General features: G+C 40.2%; 1 protein-coding gene across 2 annotated transcripts in view; it reads left to right on the top strand.

The window, feature by feature from the left end:
• Positions 1 to 23,532, top strand: part of atrn (attractin) — a 270,882-nt gene that overhangs the window by 170,221 nt on the left and 77,129 nt on the right. For both annotated transcript variants that reach the window (XM_041812094.1, XM_041812095.1), the window contains exon 26: positions 8,254 to 8,332. In XM_041812094.1, coding sequence (XP_041668028.1) covers positions 8,254 to 8,332 — 79 coding nt within the window. The remainder of the gene's footprint in view (positions 1 to 8,253; positions 8,333 to 23,532) is intronic.

Below are 23,532 nucleotides of genomic sequence, written 5' to 3'. Positions count from 1 at the left end.
AAAGCTTTCCGTGTTTTGAATACACATTTTTCTCCCTTATATCTTGAAAACAGAGCTTGTTTGGATTTGATGGCATACATTTGTTTACCAGTGGTCTTACTTTTCTGCCATTATTAGAATAATACTCATTTAAAAATGCTTACTTTGAGCATGTGACCTTTTGAAGGCCACTCTTCTATCTCCAATGAGATCTTGAAATCAGATATAAAGTTTTCATTTGTCACTATTACCTGTCTAAGACCAAGAGCCAGGTGACCTGACAAGGTTTTCAAACCCATGATCTACTAAAACACGGTCATCGTTCTAAATCACTGAACCGTTGAGCTCAGTTCAGTAAACGGCCAGCAATTATCACCTTCAAGCTCCCACAGCCAATCACAGCTCTTTCTCTCAACATGGTGTATTTAAATATGATCTACTTCTCACTACTCCCTGCTTGCATTAATGCTGATGCACCACGCTGCTGCTGCTGGCAAAGCTTAACCTCCTCCACCCCAGCCTCCTCCTTTATAGCATAAAGCTTGTTGCACCCTCACATTTAGGTTCACTACACTCTAAACCTGAATTAGTTGACATTGTATGGATTAATAACTTTTGAACAAAGTTTATTGTTTTCAGTGCACATTGTCATAAATGTATCTGTCTATTTGGGGGTTTATAGCCATGCACTTCTTGGAAAGTCAAAGAATGCTGCTTGACTAACCCAGGGAACATCTTTAGAGCAGAGCCTTCTCTGCCACATAAAACTGTACATCTATTTTTTAATAAAATGATAAAAAAGTATGACAAGAGTGTTCCCAACTGAATAGTGATTATAGTCATTTAGGATGTAGTTAAATTATTTTACATCAGTTTGAGAGAAGGTAGCTTAGCTATGGTTCTCTGCTCTATCCACTGTCCTAATTCTCTCTGGTAAAGGCAGAAAAGCCTCAAAACAAATATTAGAATAATAGAGCTTTAATTTTGAACCTCAATCACATCATGATTAATACCGTAACGCTGACAGCCATAAAGATGAAAAATACTTTTATTAATGTTAGCCGACAATGCTGTGTGTATGTTGTGTCTAAGCTGTAATGCAGCCAATCACCACTAAGTGGGGCTGTAGCCCTGGTTAATGGAGCTTTTCTCTTTGCTCTGCTGCATTGGTGTAAACCAGCATAGTGCATGGATGGATGAGTGCTTTGGCAGTATATAAGTCCAGAAAATGGAAATAAGGTTATAAGTTACCATTTAATTATTATAGTAGCATCATTCAGCACAGGCATAAGCTTGTTTATAACCAGATAATATGAACCTTCTAAATCTGAATTTGGGAATTTAATTGTAAAGTGGGAAGCAGGGTATCCATTGAAATTTCTAGAATTTAATGGAATTTTCAGGGAATTTGTTGGCATATTTTGGGGAATTTTCCATCATTTTTCATTGAATCTTGGGGGATATATTTGCAAATTTTTGGGAATTTGCTTTGACAATTTTTCAGGAATGTAAACAGGGAAAACATTACAATAATATGTTATTCAGAACTTTTCACAGTCAAAGGCCAAGCTTTTAAATTTATGAGCTGTTATGTATTGCAGGTCTTTTGTTGATAGTTTGAGTGTTTGAATGGTACATGTTCACTTTTACTTGGTGATGTGTGTTCGTGCTGTGTCAGAGAAAGCCCATACTGAGCAGGCAGGTAGCCGAACTTCACATAGCAGTGTAATAGACTGTATGCAATATGGTTCAAGACAATCTTCAGAATGGTAGTTTTCTCAGCGTTTTTCTCCTTCACTTATCTGAATTTATATTTATGTTTAGGCATCGGGGAAATTAGGTTGAGGCACGTCTCTAGTGATGACTTTATGCACCATGGCTTTGCCCACAAAGATTTTCAGAACTTGCATGCTGCAAATTGTCAAAATGAATAACCAGCAGGTGGTGAGACAGTCTGCTTGAAAGCCAAAATTCAAAGTAGCTACAGCTCAGACTGAGAGCTTCCAGTTATTTAAATTAATAGGAAAAATGGCGGTAAAATATATTCATTATATGCTGCTCCAGCTTTTTTTCTGCACATGGCCCTGAGTTTTGACGTAAGCATGACTCTGAAGTGTGATGAGTGAGCTGTTCGGATCGCTAGCGTTTAAAATCTTCAAAAATAACTGAGGCCAATTGAGAGAAATTACTCTCTGTGCTTGTTCTTGCCATAATTTTTGTTGCAAATCTGATGTTTTCTGTCTTTATTTCTTGACTTTTCCACAGTTCTATCTTTAGCTGATCTCCTCTCTGCCTTTTACTCTTCGTCCTTCACCATTACTGTCTCCTTCCCTCATTCCTGTTGTTCCTCCTCTTCTCGTCTTTTGTCTCTCTTCTCTTCCCTCCCACCCCGCTGAGCTGTGAGGCCTTTGATGCGGTGCTGATATCTATTCACGCGGGTCGTTCATCAGCACCGTGTCGCTCTTTAAGCAGCGAGCAGGAAGCCAGATCAATAAGATGGCTGAACGGATGGCTCGCTTAAAGAGTCCTCTTCAGCCCGGAGAGATAAGGGAAATTTTTTGAATGGATTGCACTTTAAAGAGCCACACAAGGGCGGGCGGGGGCGGGTAGTATATGGGCGATGAATAAAGATCTGAACGCGTCACAGTCAGTATTAAAATGGGCGAAGGCATGCAGAATGAAAATGAAAAGGTGGTAAAACTTTTGAGAGAAATCAGTGAGAGGTCTGGCTTGGAGACCTATAAGTCTGCAGGATTTATGTCTTAAATTGAAGTTCTGATTAAATCCATGTTCAACCCCTAAAGAGGAACAATGGTTACATATCTCTGTGATACTACAGCAGAAAAACTCAGCTTGAATTCAGTGTGTTTTATAATTCAAAGCCAACAGTTTTCAGCTTCAGTGTGGTTACATGTTCACAAAAATCAATCAGACAGATGCTTGTTACACAACGGGTCAATCCAGGTAATCTTCCATTGAATGCTCCTGTAACAAGAAAAAGCAACAAATACTGAGGTGAACTCCAGCAAGCTTTGTTTGACTTGAGCCTACAAGAACATTACCATCGACTACACAGCAAAAAGTCCATGTTGAGTGTAATACTTTTCAGATTGTTATAGCTCCACATATGTTAAAGCAGGGGTGTCCAATCTATGGCCTGGGGGCTAAATATGGCACACTGTCCAATTCTATAAATAGAATAAGATATGGCCAACATTTGAAGCTTTTGCTTGACTGTACTGTACTTCATAGTTTCATCATAAGATAGTGCTACCATGCTTATTATGTAAACAAACATCTTGACAAGAAGAATTTATTGATGTGTACATGGTAAACTCCCTTTAAAGGTTATGGCAGCGTATAGCAGTACCTATGATATTCTGGGGGCAGAGCCAGTGGTTGCTAGGGCCAAAAGCGTCCCCTGAAATCTGATTGGTATCCCCAAAAACCTGGGGAGTTTTGTCTATTTGCCTTGTCAGCCATTAAATTGAGCATTTATCATTAGTTAGGTCAAGCTCTGCTTCAATCAACTGATCCAATGCAAGCCCTCATCGGCTGACTGCCAGCTGATTTGCTCCAAGCACGCTATTGGCCAATCCCTCCTTTATTCTACCTCTGACTTAAATGTCATATACCTCACGTCCTTCAACCACGGGCTGATAAGGACCATCAATTCTGCAGCAAGCCAGAATAAATGTTCAACAGTTTCACTGTCTACTCAGTCTTTTTCTGTGGGCATTTAGCATCTTTTGAACATTTTTTGTTGTTTTATCTATTTATTTGATTGCACATTTGTTATTTTTCTGAAAGACCATGGTACAGCTGTCACAGGGAAAGACTAAAAATATAGGATTGTGCATGTGAGGTTGGAAACCAGTGGAAGGCTTAAACCTCATCATATCTAGCCTTACAACAAAGAATGCAATCGAAAACATGATGAAAGTAGTTCTTCTGGACAGCTTGCCATGCTAGATCCTTGTGGACATTGGTTGATATCTTACTGTTAATCAGGGGTGGAAAGTAACTAATTACATTTACTCAAAAGTCCATCCTGCCACCATGTATGTTGTAGAATCCCTTTTTAAGATGCCAGCAATGATGCAGCTCAGTGGATTAAATGGACTGGTGCTGCACAGATAAGAGACTTTTATTGCCTTTGCCTCTCATCTCACTGAGTCTTACTTAGGTTCTTCTGTAAGGTGAGCCATAACAGACCGTTTGTTGACTTGATTTTGATTATTTCCAACTTTTATTTAGGAAAAATGTGAACAAACTGCCCCACCATGGAAAGAAGTTTGGATTTTACAACATCATATGACATCATAAAGCTGATACGACACTGTCCCGTATCCGAGCACTGTTGCATTCACATCTCATCCGAACCGTGCCAGAGTCCGCTTGAATCGCAGCCGAGACCACCTCCCCAAGTGGGCCAGGCTTGGTGCCAGGGTGCGGTTTGTTTGCATTCAAACTGACCAAAACGAACTGGACTTTGGGCTTAAGTGCACTTGGATCCAGGACTGTGCCCCTTGTGTGAAAGCCACCTAAGAACTCTGCCCAAATGCATGATGGGGGCACCATACATAACACCACTCTCACCAATTGCAAATTAAAGAAATACAGTTAACAGATACGGTTAATGTAATGTATAAGTTGATGAATTTTATCCTTTAGTTTATTTCTATTTATCTTAGACTGTGAGACATTAAGAAATTCCGATCTCTCCTTGGCTTGGTGTAAAACTTTGTCTATTTTTCCTTATTTGACATTTTAGTTGAGCGTCCCACAGCTTAGTCTCTGAGTTTTTGGAAAGAGTTGTATTTTTGTGTTACCTGTCAAAACGGAGCCATCCTAGAAATCACAAACCTCCAATGTGCAAATTTCTATTTTTACATTGGCTTTTTTTTTTCCTTGAGGAAAATCGGAGATGATGTTTGGATCACTGGGGTTTAGGCGTCTTTCCATCATTCGGCTGATAGTTTGCTCATCATCAGCCAGCTGCCAACACTGATGTGAGCTGAAATGTGGGGAAGTTTGGGCCAGAGAGCCGCAAGAGCGCTGTCAGGAAACCAGGGGAAGGCACGACAGGCAGGAAATGAAGTTCAGATATCGTGTGGGATGTATTCGCCATACGCATAGAAACGCACATGCTGGCTCTGTCTTAGTCTTTATTTCTCTGGTTTTCTTCCCGGTCTCCTTCACAGAATCCTAAGTGCAAGTGTGAAAGCAGCCAGAGGGAGTGAAGGGAGCCAGGAAACGCACACAAATACACACACGGTGACACTGCTAACAAACCACCTCGCCAAGACATGTCACTCCTACCTTCATCACCTAGAGGCAATTTTATGTAGAGTGCAAAGAACACTCAGAGATTTTTCCCTCACTCTGTATATTTTATTTGCACAAATGTGGGAAATGCTGAAAATGGAGGAGGAGAAAACATTAAGTACTCAAGTGATAAATAAAATCCCACATTTCTTGACCAGAGAATGCAGAGGAAGGCACAGAAAACATCAAACTGACCGGAGAAGAAGAATAAAGACAGTAATAAATGTTCAAAAGCCACAACAGAAGTCTAAACTAAGTTGGATGCATGTAATTATGTTCACACAGGAAACACTTCTTTGTCTGATTCACAGCTCTTTAAAGCAATTTTGCATGAAGTGTGAAGTTTGCCCCCTTTTTCCTGCATAATTCCACTTCTCTGTTTCACACTTGCACCTTTTATCTTGTGACCTGGCAACATCCTCGACACTTTAACGTGCTGTAACTCTGAAAATATTTGGATACATTTGCTCCCATTTTCTATCCAAGCAGGATGAGGTTTCTAATCTTTGCCTGAAGTGCACAAAAAAAGGATTGCATTGAGGTAGCACCTGTGGCTCAGAGGTAGTCCTGCAGTTCTACACTGAAGTCAGAATTAGTCCTCTTACTTCAACTAGACTCCCACTCCTGCAATAGGTCTGTCCAGTCCTGACTTTATCCCGCATGGATTTTGACATTTTTTGTTAAATGTTCAGAGACGTTGCATTAAATTAAAGAACGTTAATATTGATATGTTCACTTAAGCACCACCCTGATCCAGCTTCCTCTCTGAATGAAGGAAATGCTAAGGCATGGATCATCAAGTCCATTTGCACAAGGGCCAGCTTTAGTCTTGAGACTGAGATCTATCCCTATCATCTATCATGCAGCAGGCCACAAGGAGATCGGCCTGCCACCAGAACTGGCTGGGCCCCTGAAAACCCAGAGAATGGGCCCTCCTCAGATGTTATTTAGCACCAATATTAACTCTTTTTGACCATTTTTAACCCCTTTTTCATTGCTTCATTTGGCCATTTCTGCAACAATTTTGCCACTTTTAACCCGTTTTTGTAACTTTCCCACCAATTATTACCACTGTGCTCTACTTTTAAACCCCTTTTCACTACTTTGCAAGGCTATTTTTGCTTTATTTTTACCACTTTTAACCAATTTTTGATCATTTTTGTCCTTTTTTGCTTCTGTAAGACACTTTTTCCATTCTTTTACCCCTTCTAACCTCTTTTCCTGCATGTTTTATACACTTTGTGCCACTCTTTTATCCATTTTTGCCACTTTTTAATCCACTTTTGATACTTTTTGTCCCTCTTTTACCAATTTTTGTAACATATTAACCTGTTTTCATTACCCTCTTTGCACCATTTTTGCCACCCTTAATCCATTTTTGATACCCTTTGCCTCTCTTTTACCACATTTTGCCACATAACCTATTTTCACCACTGTTCTTGCCAATTTGTGTCCCTGTGTGGCACTCCACAACCCATTTTGACACTTAGCACCCATTTTTGCCACTCTCTTACCCCCTCTCACCACGTAATCTGGCCATTTCTGCAACATTTTGCCATTTTTTAAAATATTTGCTGATAATGGCTGACAAGTTAATTTCCTTAGAAACAGAACATCTAAAACTATTTCTGTATTCATTTTTTTTTTTTTGGGTGGATTTATCAGCTGCTGACATTTAAAGCCAAAAGATACTCTTAGAACCACATCATCTTTTCATCATAATGGTCTTCTTGGGGGCCGTACAGGAAGCTTTGGGATCCTGATGTGGCCCTCGGGCCACCAGTTGATGATTAGTGCTCGAAGGAAACAATCACATCCTTGTCAAGTGAAAAGGTGCCACACATGCATTAAAACAGCAGCTGGGAGTATCAGAATGATTTATGTCTTGGCCGGTTAATAGCAATGCCAAAGTTATATTTTTAGAAATTATTTAAATGTCATTTGTTTTAAAGTCTTATAGAGGTTGAATTGTTTCCTGATCTCTGGAAAGTTTGTGGGTCATAAAAACTGCAGCACACTTCCATGAGCTCTCACAGACAGTAGGCTAATCTTTACTCTATTAATGCCAAGCTGTTACCGCCATCATCATTAGATGCTTTAGGCAATAAGACCAGTTTGCATGGAGAGGGGTGTTTTTTCCCCTGGTAACTGCACATGAGCTTAGGGTCCAGGCGCACTGGTGCGTATGTGCGGTGATAAGCCAACAATATAACAATGGGAGCATTAAAGCTGCACCTTTTAAGTTTCAGTGCACACACTTTTTTGTGTTTCAACAAATTCCAGCTGTTTTCCAGCTCTGTCTCTTACTCTTATGAGCTCGAAGCAAATGAAATGCATTCACCTCAGGTGTGACGTCAATCCCAGCTCTGACGTCAGGTAGATGGAACTCAGCAGAAGTGACAACATTTTGGGATTTTATAGAAAATCTGTACATATGTATGATTCCTCTACAGATCATACTTCAACATTCAAATGTCTTAATATATACCCATTCAGATATCACTTATAAACATTAGAAGACAGAGGGGTTCAAGTCATGGCTGCAGAGCACTCGATGCGTCACCTGACCTCATCATCTCTATTTATTGGAGCAGTTTATAAAACTTTGACTCTTGTGGAGTTCTGACTGGTTTGTCAGGGTCGAAATAAAGGTTCAGACCTTTAGCTCATTAAATAATAATACACATAGATGATAGCTGGAATCACCTCTCCTGTCAGGTGCTATCAAACCTAAACGTACATAATTATGCATGATTCAAGGACGTAAAATCAGTGCTAATGGGGATTTATTTATGCATGACAGAAAGTGATGCACATAGTCATGAATGTCCTGGGTACAAATATGACCTGAGATGTTCCCAGGAGGCTCCGTTTCTGTCATATCCGCTCCTCTATTATTAGTCCCGTACTTTTGACTCATCTGTTCCTCTCCCTGTCTGTCCACAGCTGCTTCCTGTCTCTGCTCCTGGTGGCCGCCGTGGTTTGGAAGATCAAACAGAGCTGCTGGGCGTCACGGCGACGAGAGGTAAGTCTTATGCATCAGTATTTCAGATGCAGCTGGTTCTTCTGGTTAGAGACGTGCACAGCAAAGGTTCCTGGTTTGAATCCCTGCTGGACAAGGCACCTGGTTTGCTTGTTTTCCCTGTGGATGTACTCTTTCTTCTCCTCTGCAGTCCAAAGATGATCTCATCATGAGAGTGTGAGAGTGTTTGTTTGTTCGTCTCTGTACGTGAGCGCTGTGATTGACTGGTGATGAGTCCAGGGTGTAACCTGCCTCTCATCAAATGATGGCTGAGATCAGCTCCAGCCCCCTTTTGAGCCCACATGGGATTGGTGCTGTAGATGAAAGATGGAAGGATACCTGTGTATACACACCATGCACATGAACATACTGCACATCCATGCATGCATGCATATATGAAATACATGCATAAATAAGGAGAAAAGAGGCCACAATGTGGATAACTAAAGAACAATGAAGAAACATTCACCTTTAGATATTTATCTAAACCTTTAAACATAGACAGCTGAGCTTTTTTCTTCTGTTTTAAATGTTTATTCTAAGCTTATCTGAGCCACTACTGTCTGTAGTCTTATCTAGGACAACCTTATCTTTGTTTAGCTAATATCTGTGCAGGCATTATGTAGGTCTTTAACAGGTGATGCATCTGTCCTATTAATAATTACTGCACTTTAGTGTAGGAAGGGTAGCCTAAAAGTGCAGCAAGAACAAAGGAAGATGGATGGGAAAACACTTAAATACTGGAGTTAAGAAAAAAAAAATCAAGCTTAGATTTGTTCAGTGTTGTCCTGTTAGCACTAGTTAAGGAGCAGACATTTTTTCTGACAGAGTACCACCATTTAGATGTTTTAAGGGTTTAAGGCACCAAATATGTTACATTATGTATGTTTTTTTTCATTTTAAGATTCATTTTAGGGCTTTTATGCCTTTATAAAGAGTCAAGAAACACATTTAAATCCTTATCTGGTTCAACTATTCTGATTTATATTCAACTAATGTAACACACTGACATTAATTGTTCTATTTATGATGTTAGTAAACTAATAGTTGATCAGCACAAAATATACATGTGTTGATTTCACACAAACTGTCCAAATTAAGTCAGCTTTGAAATACTTCTAAAGTCCTCTAGGTGGCAGTAGTTAAACAACAGCTGCAGGGAAACAAAAAGAAGAAGACTAAGAAACCAAACAGTGTACAAAATGTGTCAAACAATGAATAAAATATTGTAGCATGTTGGTGGATATGTGGGTTTCCTCATCAGGCTCTTGAGTAGTGTTTGGATGTGTTTATATGGATGTTGCCTGATGTACAGTAGTGTTGGTTTTGCACCATGTGTGAAATTGTCCACTCAGTCAGGGACTGCCTGCCTGTGGAAACAAAGAATGCTGGGTTATCCCGTTTGAGGTGAACCAGTCGAAGTTTATTTATTTTGGTATCCAAATTGCTGTAATAATCACGTTTAGCGTCTCGTTTCTGTGCAAAGTCCCATTTAGCTAGAACGGACTGGAAGTTGCTCCCATATTTCACGCAAAGAATCATGGGGGCTAGGAATAAGGTGCATATTAAAACTCTTATTCCCCCTTATATTACAGCCTCACTTTCTTCCAAAGAACATTTCTGAATATTGACTGGCAGCAGATTATTTTTTGCTTTGAAAAAGTTTAATTCTACAAGGTCGATTTTTTTGGTACAGAAATGTTGCCGATGTATTCTGTAATTCACACAGTGCTCTCTGTCTTTTTCTAAGAGAATTATGTGAATGAAATATGACCAAAAATCTGTAATTTTTTGTTTTAAAGCTTTTTAATGGAGATTCTACTGGATTAAAGCACGGTATCAAAAACACCAAAGTATCAGAATTTGCTGATTTGCTGAAATTTATGCACATATAAATCATACTCAAATGAGCATATATTCATAAAATGTCTTTTCTTGTGAGAATCAGTTTTTATAGAAGCACACTGACAGAAGAGATGATACAGCTCCTGTTTTTCACCCATAACCATGTGTAATTTTGATAGATCTTTCTCTATGTATTTGGATTTTCAAATAATTCATTACTGCTAAAGATAGTGAGGTAATAATCAAAATAGTGGCCATTATAAATCCACAGATGAAGTGCATTCAAGTATAAACCTGTCAGGTTGTTGGTACACATCAGAGCAGCCACAGGGTCTCTGATGCTCGACATTTCCACATTTCATTTGGGAAAACACAATTTCATTTTCAGCTGTCAGCCACTGAAAATGGATAACCGAGGTGCTGTGACCATAATGAATTGTTCTTATAGCACAGCGCCGAGTCAACTCCGAAAAAAAGAGAAAAACTAAAAGTCAATAATGTTTTTGAAAGGACTGAGCAGAGGATGCCAAAGTAATCTGCCAAACTCAGAGAAGCTCTGCAGGATCCACTGCGGTTTAAAATGACAGAGAATTTTGAGGATTCTGAAGAACTGTGGAAAAGAAAAATAAAGTACAAACAGGACTTTAATTCTGGTTTTGTTGGAGGTAAAATCTCGTGGTTCAAGTTGACTTGAGTTATTTCTGTGACTCCGGGAGGAACTATGAAAATATGGTGATGCACTGCAGATATTTTCAGCTCCAGTGACGTTAAAGTGACTTTTTTATAAAAGGGACATTGAAAGTGGTGGAGGGTGGAAAGCAGGCATCCCCACAAAGCTCCTCTGTGAGTGTTAGGTGCCTTTCTCAAATGTCAACAGTGTGAGTGGAGTAAAATTTTACTCTTCATAAGGATTAGATGATTTTAAAATATCTGAATTGGCAATTAATAACAAAGTCAAAGCATTCACATGGCCTTTATGAATCTGAAACCGTGTTTTTATCCTGCCTGTAATATGGCACAACTGCCAGATGTCAGCTCCAATGCATCTGAAACTGTTTGCACACTCCTGTTGAATTAAAAAAAGAAGAAAGCAGTCTGCCAGTGATATAAGTGAGTTTCTAAGAGACTGACTTCACTTCTCTTAACTTAGGGACTCCCAAAGTGGAGCCCACGGTCCTTAGAGGAGGCCTGCAGCGCTGACAGAAGGGGCTCAGAATGGCTGAATAAGAACAGTCTGCACCGTTTTGCACCACTAACAAAGCATGGCAAATTTTGTGAGATGACTTCCAGGTAAATAGATGTGGGCTTAAAAAATCTTGCCATCTGCCAAAGGAGACCTGGGACAGAAAGTTTAGGAACCTCTGTCGTAACCCCAAAAAACAATCTCTTTTACTAAACATAACTGAGTAAATTGTCTGTTAAACATTCTGTTGAAGTTTATTCACCAAGCATACAAGTGTGGGTAAGGAGTTTTTATGGACTATATTCAAGGACATTTCAGGGGCTTCAGATTTACAATTTTGCTTGAAATGATACATTTATGTCGGTGGTAGACCCCTGGTTGTCTGACTGAAGGTGACAAAATTGTTTATAGCAGTGGTTCTCACCTGGTCTTGTGTCAGAGTCTATCACCAACTCCTTAGCCACAAATCACAACTCTAACTTCTCTACTTTTTCAATCATAGCCACATGTTTTGAGACACTTTGGACTTGAGACTTATAGAGAAACTTGTTGACTGATACCTGGCTGTTCATTTATGGCTGATTGGTGGACAAGTGGACTTAAGATGGACAAAGAAAAAAACCTCCTTACAATGAAGACAGAATATTTAGAGCTCCCCCTGCTGTCTGGCTGCAGTATAGGCCATAAACAGCCATCCCTCCATCTTCTTCCATTTATCCAGGGGTGGGTAATGGTGGCAACAGGCTGAGCAAGTCAACCCAGACATCCCTCTCCTCAGCGACACTTCCAACTCCTTCTGAGGGATCCAGAGGCGTTCGGAGAACAGACAGGATATGTAGCTGCTACTGAGCTGGTCTTTATTATCATAGGCCAGAACAGAGAGTGTGATTTAGACCTGCCCTCTTTGTAAACTGTCTGGAGATAACTAAGGTTATGATTTGGTGCTGTACAAAGACAGGTTGATTGAGTCCGATGATTGATAGTCCCTCCAGCGCATTCCGGGTCATCCCTGATGTCCCCCCCACCCAGCTGGATGTGCCTGGAAGACCTCCATAGGGATGCACCCAGGAGGCCTACTGATGCCCAGACAACCTCAAAAGGCTCCTTTCAATACTCCAAGTTCCCTTAGGATGTCTGAACTTTCTCCATATATCTAAGGCTGAGCCCAGTCAACTTCCAGAGAAACTCATTTCAGCTGATTGTATCCGCGATGTCAATCTTTCAGTCATTACCCAGAGTTCATCACCAGTAAGGGTTGAAACGAAGATCGACTGGTGAATCAAAAGCTTTGTTTTCCAGTTCAGCTCTGACACCACATCGGCCCGGCAAAACTGATGATGTTACAACAATCTTACTTGTCATAAACCCAGCATCCTCCATATAAACAGATGGTAAATGGACCACAGGCAACATCATTCATATCATTATGAGCTAATCACTTCCATACCCATTTACATGCCACTGATGCAGCAGTGGGAGCAATTGGGGTTCAGTGTCTTGCCCAGGGACACATTGATATGTGACTGCTGGAGCCAGGCATTGAACCCACAACCTTTCAATTGAGAGTCAACCAGCTCTACCTACTGAGCCACAGTCACCCCAGATGGGGCATAAGTCCAGCCTTGGGTACAATTAGTCCCAGAAGTATCTGGACAGCAACACAGATCTTATTGTGGAAATAGAAGCAAAAGTTTTGATATGGCTGCTCTGCCATTATTATTTTTGCTATATCTGATTAATTTTTCGGCCTAATTATGGCCTCATTCACTATTATCGATACTCTTGCATTTCATACTGATAGCCAGTCAGCTGCAAGACTTGAACTCAGCTCCAGATCTTTAATCTGCTTCATCTGTCTTTGGGCTATCTTGGCTTTTAAAGGAAGCAGACAGAGTAGCACTGTCCATTTTTATATACAGATTGTTTTGGGCTAATCATGGCAGGACTCCTACGTTTGCATACTGAATGCTGACTTCAGAGAAGAAGATAACGAAATGTTTTTTCATATTCTGTGTCTGAACCAGCGTTTGAAGGAGTAGCTGACAGACTGTGCCCATTCTGGTGTATTTCTCTCTGTGCTTCTCTGGGAAATTCAAACTAATGTGATTAATGTGAACATGAGCTTTCAGCTTTCAGTTTGTGCTTTTCCCTCTCGCTGTGCCAGCTGAAGTGCCTTTCGGCTGTAACCTCGCCCATGAGGGCTGTCATCACCCTCACCTTTGGATCCCTCTTAACTCCCCCCTCTCCTCCCCCGTCCTCCCCTCTCACCTGCTCCCACTCCGCCCTCTCTCCATCACACAGCCACTGCTGTCCAGCTGGACCCTCTCCAGGCTAACCTTTAAACAAAATTAACACTGGACCTTTTTTAAGAGGATTTTGGGCTACAGGAAGCGGTTGGAGCCAATATTAAATCCTCCAACACCTGGGAAGCTTTTGGAGACCAACAGGGTTTACTATAATGCCTTTAGTGGAATCAGCTTAGTCTCCCTGTGAGTGAATGGGAAAAATTTCCCTTCTCTGTGTGAAAATAGATATTAAAGACATCAAATAACACACTTTCTTTATTCTCAAATTTCTCATGTGAATTTATGGGGAATTTGGGATTTTTTTGGTGGAAATTGATATGCTTTCATGATTTAGAGCTGGCATATTTCTCATCACACTTTCAGAGCATCCACAGTAAAAATACAGCCCTAAAGGTCATCTCTGCTGGAGCTTATTACAACCATTATAAAGATTTATTTTCAGGCTGTAGCATGCATGTACAGAGGAAAGGGTGAAACTCAGGTTAGGTAGATCTAAGAACATCTTTTTTGACATTGCATGACCCCAAAGTTCAATGGAGAACTGTTGAGTAATGTCACATGTCACTTTGGTGGTTTCACCTGTCATGCCATTAAAATCATAAAATTGTTGGATACAATTTAACTAATAAATCTTATGGGTTCTTGTTGGCCTGGCGGTTATATTGAACCACATGTTCGGGGAATATACTCCTCTCTGTTTAAAGAACTTTATTAAACCTCTTGGTGCAATAGTATGTGACAGTATTTGCGGTTCGGAGTAAAAAATACCTGCTCATGCTTCATGTGAGAGTTTGTCAAAGTCATTCAACTTGTCTGGGAGCCATTCCTCATCACTGTTCACCACAGTATGAAACTAGAAAAGCACCCAGAAAATGCAGACTTCCACCATTGGCCCTATCTCCCAATAGTGAAGAGTCCTTTAAAAACATTCCTGAATCCAGACAGTGATCTGGATCAGCTGATTACTCCCTCCCTGGTGGGGTGGAGACACGGTGAGGCAAAGCATTGGCTTTTCCACGTGAGAAAGTCATAATGGAAGCGTTGTCTGCCGGTGCCAACAGATGCACTGACAGTCTCACCCATGGTTTTTTGAAAATTCTGAAATAGCCCCTCCCCTTAAAGAACTAAACATACTAAGTTATCTCAGCTTAACATGATCATTGCATTGAATAGTGCAAATGACTAATTTGATTTAGTAATGTCAACGTTTTTTGATGAAACATAAAAGAATAAGGAATGACTGCTAAAAAGTTTAAGTAGAAACAAAATCCGGGTTTACAGTGTAGTCTACTAAGTCTTGAGCACTAAGAACTTCCTTACCTAAGCACTCTACACAAAGGAATTTTAGTTAATTGAACTGAAGTGCAATTGTTCTTTACCTAAAAAGCCTTTTTAAGTACAACGTAAAAATCTCTATTTTACTCAACTTTTTTAAGTGAGGTTAACTAATTGGATTTTACAGTGTACTAGTAGTAAACATGGGCAAGCCCAGGGGCCAACATGGAACCCATGGACAAACCCACATGGACATGCTGGCTGGGCTTGTATGGCATGAAATGATGGAAAAGACATTTAAGACTGTGGCAGAACAAGTACAGTACAATGAATTGATAAGAGTATTACAGATACATCTGCATTAAAAATGCTATTTGAAACATGGCTAAACATTTGAATATTTGAGGGTGAGGATCTTCTAATACCCATGTTTTCAACAGCCCTCGAAGAACTCCTTACAAAAAGGGTTCTCTGTATTGAAACAGTTCTTACAGGAACCCTTAGTCTTACAAAGAACCGTTGAAGAACACTTTTTTCAAAAAAAGTTTTTTCAGACGCAAATGGTTCTGGTTAGAACTTCTGCCCTACAAGAAGAACCCTTTTGGAACTCTTATTTCTAAAAGTGTACTATCAAGCACAGCTGTCTATCTATCAGAGTTCATTACTTTGGATAAAGGCTAATAAAAGTGTTGTAGTACTTGAGACTGGTCTCGAGATCATATTTTATTTTTAAAGATTTGTTTTTGGGCCTTTATTGGATAGAGGAGGGCAGTGGATAGACTCAGAAACAGGGACAGGAGTGGGGAAGAGATATGGGGCAAAGGGCCTCAGGCTGGATTTGAACCTGGGCTGCCCGCATACATGATGTGTGCTTTAACCACTCAACTACCAGCGCACCCTTGCAATCACATTTTTAATGTCTCAGACTCAAGAGCATTTTTACTTGGTCTTGTCTCGGTCTCAGACTGGCCGGACCCCATCAAGACTGGTCGAGACCAGCACTGATCTGCTATTCTTCGACTTCAATAATGTGATAATAAGGAGAAGCACTTGCTAAAACAACAAACACCTACACCTGCAAAAACTTGGACATTAGTCCATCTTATTTCTAGTCAGAAATACCTCTGAACACTTACTTCAGGCTTCATTCACTTGACAAGTCTAGATAAACGTGTCATTTTTGGATAATTAGAATAATTCCAGACTTGTCAGTGGTTTTTGAATACATACAAGGATTTATTTTTTTCAAGAAGTTCTTTGAACAGATTTGTTAAGATTTGAGATTTTTGCATGTTTTGCTTTGAAAGAGTTGTGGACACCTTGTTTTTATCTGTCAAATTTATTAAAAAGATAACTAAAGTTAAAGAAAGAACGCTCTTTAACTGTTCAACCTTGTTATGGATTTTTTTTTTTCTAAGATTTATTTTTGGTTTTATTTGATAGGAGAGTGGATAGAGTTGGAAACAGGGAAAGACATACAGGAAATAGTGCCACGGGCCGGATTCGAACCTGGGTTGCCTGCGTACATAGTGCACACCTTAACCACTCGACTACTGGCGTGCCCAAGAATTTTTAAAATTGATTTTTATGGTCTTGGTCTTGTCTCGGTCTCAGCTCGTCTTGGTCTCAGTCTTGATTCAGTCTTGACCCCCAAACGTCTTGGTCTTGTTTTGATCTCGGATGGTGAGGTCTCGAGTACAACACTACTAAATAACAATGTATTATTGCACCATCCAGTCACTTACTTGAATTTAAAAAGGTAAACAACAATATTTAAATGTCAAACACTCCTCCTTCATCTTCAGCTCCCTTCCCCTCTTCTGCTTCCACACCTCCTCCTCCTGTTTCACTCTCAGGTTTCTGTGAGTCAGTGAAAACAGCGGACATGTGCTGATAGACATCTAAAAGACTCTGCGATTAAATTTCAAGTGAAGATATGCATCTCAAAGTGAATTCAGTTTTCTGTTCTTAGACTAAAATACCTTTTTTGTTTGGATAGTATGTTGGTTCTTCTTCAGCTGCATCCTTGTGACAAAACTCTGCCATTATGCTTCAAGACATAACATTCCTCAGTGGGCAGAGCTAATGGTTGGAGAAGGAAGGATTCAAATGTTTGAAAATCTGAGTGAAACATTAACAGGTGAAACATCATGTTATAAATGTAAACTTGGAGCTGAAAACAACAAACCCGGAGAGTTTGTCTTCTATCTGTATTCTGTATATATGGGACTGCTCCTCATAAGGGTTGAAAGGCCAGATGTGCAGAGTTTAAATTCACAACAGATTAAAGAACATTCTCAAACTCTCCTGTAGAAGTCGATTTGTAACACTCAAGAACACCAGCTAAGTCTGAGCGGATGTAGGTAAATTGATGTCTAAACAACTCTACGTCCACATGTAAAAAGAACTAAAGCAAAGACTCTCGACTGAGTTGTTGCATCACATTTCCAAATTGCCGTAAGACAGTCACGATGATGCACTGACTCATGCATCTTTTGAAAACGTCGGGTACTTTCTGTAAAGAATCATAAGAGCAAGACACGCCAGTTAGAGATGGATAGAGTCGTTTCTGTCAATCACAAACGCAGATGCTGCTGTTACTGCGGCTTCAGGCTGTACGTTCACCTCTGAATATGCTGTGGATCTCTTTAGTATGCAGTCTGAATGCCAACCAATCGTCTGAAACACTGAGGTGAAGATTAAATAAACACAAAAAGGTGTGTCTGCGTGGTGTGTTTTTTTAGTGAAAACAGATTGATCATAGATGTGTTTGTATGGAGAGTTCTAGCTGTCATTTAAACAGCAGGAGGTAATCATAATGACCCTCTGTTTTCAGAAGAATTAGACTAAAATGAAGTCTGAGAACAATGTGGAAAAGATTCTTTGTTTGGCATTTTTGTCGTTCTTTAAGATGGGTGCAATTTTTTTTCCCATTTAGACCTGGAAGCCAACTCCGGCCTGAGATATACACTCACCGGCCACTTTATTAGGTACACCTTGCTAGTACCGGTTCAGACTCCCTTGTTTGTGCCTTTAGAACCGCCTTAATTCTTTGTAGCATAGATTCAACAAGTTTTTGGGGATATTCCCCAGAAATATGTCCACATACGGACATGATAGCATCACCGATTGCTGCAGATTTGTAACCTGTACATCCATAATGAGAATATCCCGTTCCACCACATCCCAAAGCTGCTCTACTGGATTGCGATACGGTGACTGTGGAGGCTATTAGGTATATGTAACATAAATCGATACTCAGTTTAAGCACAGGGCTTCTTTAAGGGATGGGAGAATACTAATACATTGTTAGTCCAGTTGTAAGCACCTGTTAGTGCTCATATAGTTAAAGTAGGGCGGTGGCTCCTAAAGAAATATTCAGCAGTAGATTTTGGCATCTTAAGTTTCTTTTTCTACACTGATAAGTGAAATCGTGTCACTACAGAAAGAGACCTTTATAATGTTGAGTATTTCCAGTATTGTTGTTTGGAAAAAGAAGCCTATAAATGTGCCTTTTTAAAGGAAACAGCAGAAACACAACACCAACCAAACAATACCACACATCAAAAACTGGTTTGTGTTTTGCTGCCAAACCTGTGTAGATAACCCATTTCTATTTTCACTTTCGCCATAATTACCTTGTCTTACTCATGCAGAAATGCACACAGCTTCTCAGAGCAGACCTGACTTGGAACACACACACTTTGTAAACACACAGTGACACATAATTTCCAGAAAACAGAGAGCTAATCATGTTTGTCCATGAGGTCGGTTCTTCTCGTTACAACCGTCTGCTTCCTCGACACCGCGACCGCTCTGTTCTTTTCAGCGCTGTCCCTCCGGGCTTCGTTCCCACATTCATCCCCTATTCCTCTGTGTTACGCGGCGCTTGCATCAGCTGCACCACGACACACATTTGCAACTTATTATGCCCATGTTCACCTCACTTAAGCCTGTTGTTGGGAGAAGTGGTGGCCATTGCATTTTATGTGGTCATTGCAGAGTCGGAGGACTAAGGGCTGTGGCCTTGAGCGTTGTACCTGCTTGACATCTGACTGAAAGGAGTTGAAGCTTTTTGTGTTGTCACAGTCAGTTTAAGGATAAAAGTGTTTGCTTAAGCTGTAAAATGGTAGTTTCACTTTGTGCTTTTGTGAGAAATAGAGAAGAAATAAGGCTCATAATGTGTTTTATTTTGCAGATTCAGCTTGCATAGTTACATCAGCAAGCACTGTGCAGGTTTACATGTTGTCCAATATACACCTATATGGTAACAAAGGTTGTCTGGTGCAGTGCTCAGACTTTTTTTTTAGCACTTAATCTCTTTTCTTTAGTTTCAGGGAGAACAGCGTGAATACAATTTGAAAAATGTGTGCCATAAAGGCATTCAAAGTGCACTGGAAAATTAAGAAATCCAGTTCTTGTCACTACACTTTTGCACCTAACCCCAGGTTTTCATAAATTACAGATTTAAAATGTCTTAAACCCTGCTCAGAATAAAGATTTGCGATGCAGCAAGACCGTTTTAGAATGTCAGGCAGCTGTGTCAACTTGCATCAGGTTGGCTGGTAGTGTTTCCTGCGATTCAGATCATCACATCACCTAAAGCTGGCTTTTGGATGTTGCAGGCAGAAGAATGTGAGTTGGGAAATGGAAATCTTGTTATGGCAGGATATAAACGGCAACAAATATTTGCTCAAAGTGGAATATTTTCTTACTTAAAACCAAGCTGTAAGTGTTGTTAATTATCACATCTTTCCTTTTCTTAAATAAAATCCCAGAATACCTTTAACTATTGTGCTTTCGGACTAAAAGTCAAAGGAAACAGTGAATAAACATGTTCTGATGCTTCCTATTATGCAATACCATGTTAATATTATTTAACACATGTTCCTGCCTGGTATTTGTGTTGCTTTTGTTGATTTGACAATCAACAGAATGCCTTTGGGCATTAGACACTTGCACCATAGGTGAAGTTGCTCGCTCATTTAGTCCTGCCTATAGTGAACAAATTCCAAGCTACATGTATGAATTGGCTAACAACAAGACTGAACATTTGAATGTTGTTAAAAATGTAGTTGTGATAACTGAGAAACCCATAATGGCTGTTTAGCTACATTTTTCTGAAGTGATAGAACATATTTATAGTTTTATGTGAGCAGTAATCAATCACTTTAAAGACCCTGTAAAGTAAAAATAAATCTGTATTTAGGTTTGTTGTATGATAGATTACTGTGTTATGAACCCCAGGTCAAATTTCAGTCAAATAAAGCATCTCCAAGTTTGTTAAAATAAGCTTCAAATCATGGAAAATGAGGCAGTAAAATCTGCTCCAGGATGGTGTGGGCGTGTCTGTTGAATGAGCTGAAACCACGCTCACTCAGGAAGAACATGATCCTCTCAGGTTTTAAAAATGTTACAATCTGAATGGAGGAAAGCACTAACGCCATTAGCCTGTCTCTTGACCTTTTGTTGACCTTTAAGACCCTGTAAAGTGAAATCCAAAGTTTTTGTCTTAACAATCTAGAAATGTTGGAATATGGTTTCTGTAAACATGTGAAAATACTGAGATCTACATGAGACTGAATTCTGGATTTAGGCCATTTCATCTCTTTCCTGGCTTGGTTTCATGTGGGCGGGGCCGATATGTGGGCTCACGATGTCATGAGCCCACAGTAGAGAATGACCCCGCCCCTCTAACACTACAATATTGTGGAAGGAAGCAGTCACCTGGAGCAGGGACTTCTGGGTTAATTTTGTGCAAAGGAATTCAGTCTTGTACTCTTGTACCGTTCAATAATGTTCATGTTTCATTGCAAAGTTATAGTTATTCATGTTTTTTTTTTTTATTGGTTCATGATTTTAGGGGAAAATATTTTTCCAAGTATGACACCATGAGTGAGGGAGTTAATGCTGCAGACTACCCGTGTCCTGAGTGGGCGTGGCTTCAGCTCATTCAACAGACATGCCCACACCATCCTGGAGCAGATTTTACTGCCTCATTTTCTATGATTTGAAGCTTAATTTTATAAACTTGGAGATGCTTTATGTGACTGAAATCTGACCTGGGGGTTCATAACACAGTGATATATCTACTCGCGGTGTCATACTTTGAAAAATACTTTCCCCTAAAAACATGAACCAATAAACAAAACATGCAGAACTATAACTTTGCAATGAAACATGAACATTATAGAATGGTACAAGAGTGAATTCCTTTGCACAAAATGAGCCCAGAAGTCTCTGCTCCAGGTGACTGCTTCCTTCCACAATATTGTAGTGTTGGGGGGGGGTCATTCCCTACTGTGGGCTCATCACATCCTGAGCCCAGATATTGGCCCCGCCTACATGAAACCAAGACAGGAAAGAGATGAAATGGCCTTAATCCAGAATTCAGTCACATGTAGATCTCAGAGTTTTCACATATTTACAGCAACCATTTTCCAACAAATCTAGAGTGTTAAGACAAAAACTTTGGATTTCATTTTACAGGATCTTTAAATACAGATTCCTTTGACATTAGACCAAAAGTACAATGCCCAAGGGCATGCTGGGAGAACTTTGCCCATCCCTCACCCATCTGTGTTACTGCAGGCAGGTCAGTCGGCACTGTGGAGAAAGAAAGCTGAGAAAAATCCTGTATGTCAGGGCAAAAGTCACTTTAAAGAAGTTTTTTTATTTGGTCTCAAAAATGTAAAAATAAAAATTGAGAAGTATTCACTATGTGTTTCTCATTCATGCGTGTCTCCAGTGTGTTACTTCTCTAAAGATCTGGTTAGAGCAGGTTCTCAGGGGATCCTGATGCCATGCAGATTAAGAGATGATTGTCAGATAATTGAAATACAGTTATGAAAATACTTTGAATTTAAAGTTACTACAACTAAATTTTTCTTAAACAAGCTTTTACAATGAGCTTGCCACTTATGATGTTTGAGATAAACGCCATGGCACAGATGTTTAGGTGCATTTGAGGGCCTATATTCCCACTTGTCTCCCCACTATGGCATAGGAAGTTGTATATGAGTCTGTGAGGTGTTGTTTTTGCACACTATAGAGATTTACCTTACCAGCATCACTGGCTATAGATCTGCCCCACCGAGGCTCCTTTAACTGTAAAAGAAGACCAGGACATGCTGGGACTTGTGGCGTTTTTGGAACAATAACTAGCCAGCCTGTTAAGCGCTGCACCCAGAGTGTTTGGTCCAAGTTTCTGCTCTGCATCTGTTTACAATGATGTGCGCATGTTTTTGTATGTGTCTGTACTGTCTAATCAAAGGCTTCCTTTGAGACCTGACAGTTCCTTTGAAGGTGCTGGAGCTGCCAGATGGCATTAGACAGGCCCAACACCAGCAGACATTTTGTGTCAGAGAACGCAGCAGCCTTTTAGTCAGAAAAAGGCCCTCTGCGATTTCAGCAACCTGCGTTCGATGTCGGTTGATTATTCCTGCGGGGACATTTGATGTCTGTGGTGGCTGCTGCTCTGACTGGAGGGTATTCTATTTTGTTTATTTACCTCCATGTAGCTATAGCCTTCTTTTATCAGCAGCTAAAACCTTCACGTTCAGGTCTATCTTAGATTGACGCCTGCAAAACGCTTACCTAAAGCTCGCTTTCTTGAATAGAGATGAGCATGCCAGGTAATTAGAGCAGAGATCCATCCAAAGCTTCCAGTGACTGGGGCAATATTCCATGATGCAAAATACTGTAATAATGGTCCCACTTAAACATTCCCTTTCTCTGCTTCAGGACAGAAACGCTTGTTTCTCTCAGTTGTAGCACCAGACAGGATTTCAGGGCAGTGTGCAACTCCTGAAAGTCTGATTTTCTGCACCTGGACACGAAAGAGTTGAGTCATGTGCATTGACTCATAAAAGGGTGGTAAATCTCACTTCCCCTTTGAAAGCTTCTCCAGTGCACAATACTCTAATTCTTTCATGTTTCGCTTACAAATTGCTCCTTTTTTTCTTCTTCTTCTTCGATGATGCACTGTCTTTACAGTGCATCCACACAACAAAGTCAAGTGTGAGATTTTCAGTGTAAGAGTTGAAGATTTCAATGTCAAATTCTCAAATTACCTCTATAGTGTTGATTTCACGCCATAACCAGTGCTAATACCATGCTGTAAAGTCTTTTGTTTTAACTGCCGATGACTCCAGCAAAAAACTGAAGCGCCACCTACTGCCATTTCAAACCTGGGGTGAAATTTGGGCATCATCATGCCCTTGGGCAGAGTGTTTAGATGTGTTTGGATGTTGCCCGATATACAGTGATCACTGCTGGGATTCCTTGTTGTATTTGAGGTGAAATACTTTTGCATCATGGGTGAAGTTGTTCACCGAGTCAGGGTGTTCCACCCCACAGGGGTTGAAGATGGGGTAGCAACTTCCCTCAGATATGATTTAATAAATTACAGTGAAAGGAAATAGCCAGGTATATTAGGATTGCTTGCAATCATTGAACATCAAGAATTAATACACTAATTCTTCAAGGAGGATCAATCTCATGCTTTGTTCCCTTCAACACTTTGGTGAAGCCACTGCAGTGTTAATCTGCAGCTACAGTGATGGAAAGTAAGTCCACCACTACTCCCTAATGTC

This window comes from Cheilinus undulatus, linkage group 18, assembly GCF_018320785.1.
Source record: "Cheilinus undulatus linkage group 18, ASM1832078v1, whole genome shotgun sequence".
Classification (NCBI taxonomy): Eukaryota; Metazoa; Chordata; class Actinopteri; order Labriformes; family Labridae; genus Cheilinus; species Cheilinus undulatus.
The sequence above is the reverse complement of the archived record's forward strand: the minus strand, read 5'-3'. Positions and strand labels throughout refer to the sequence as shown.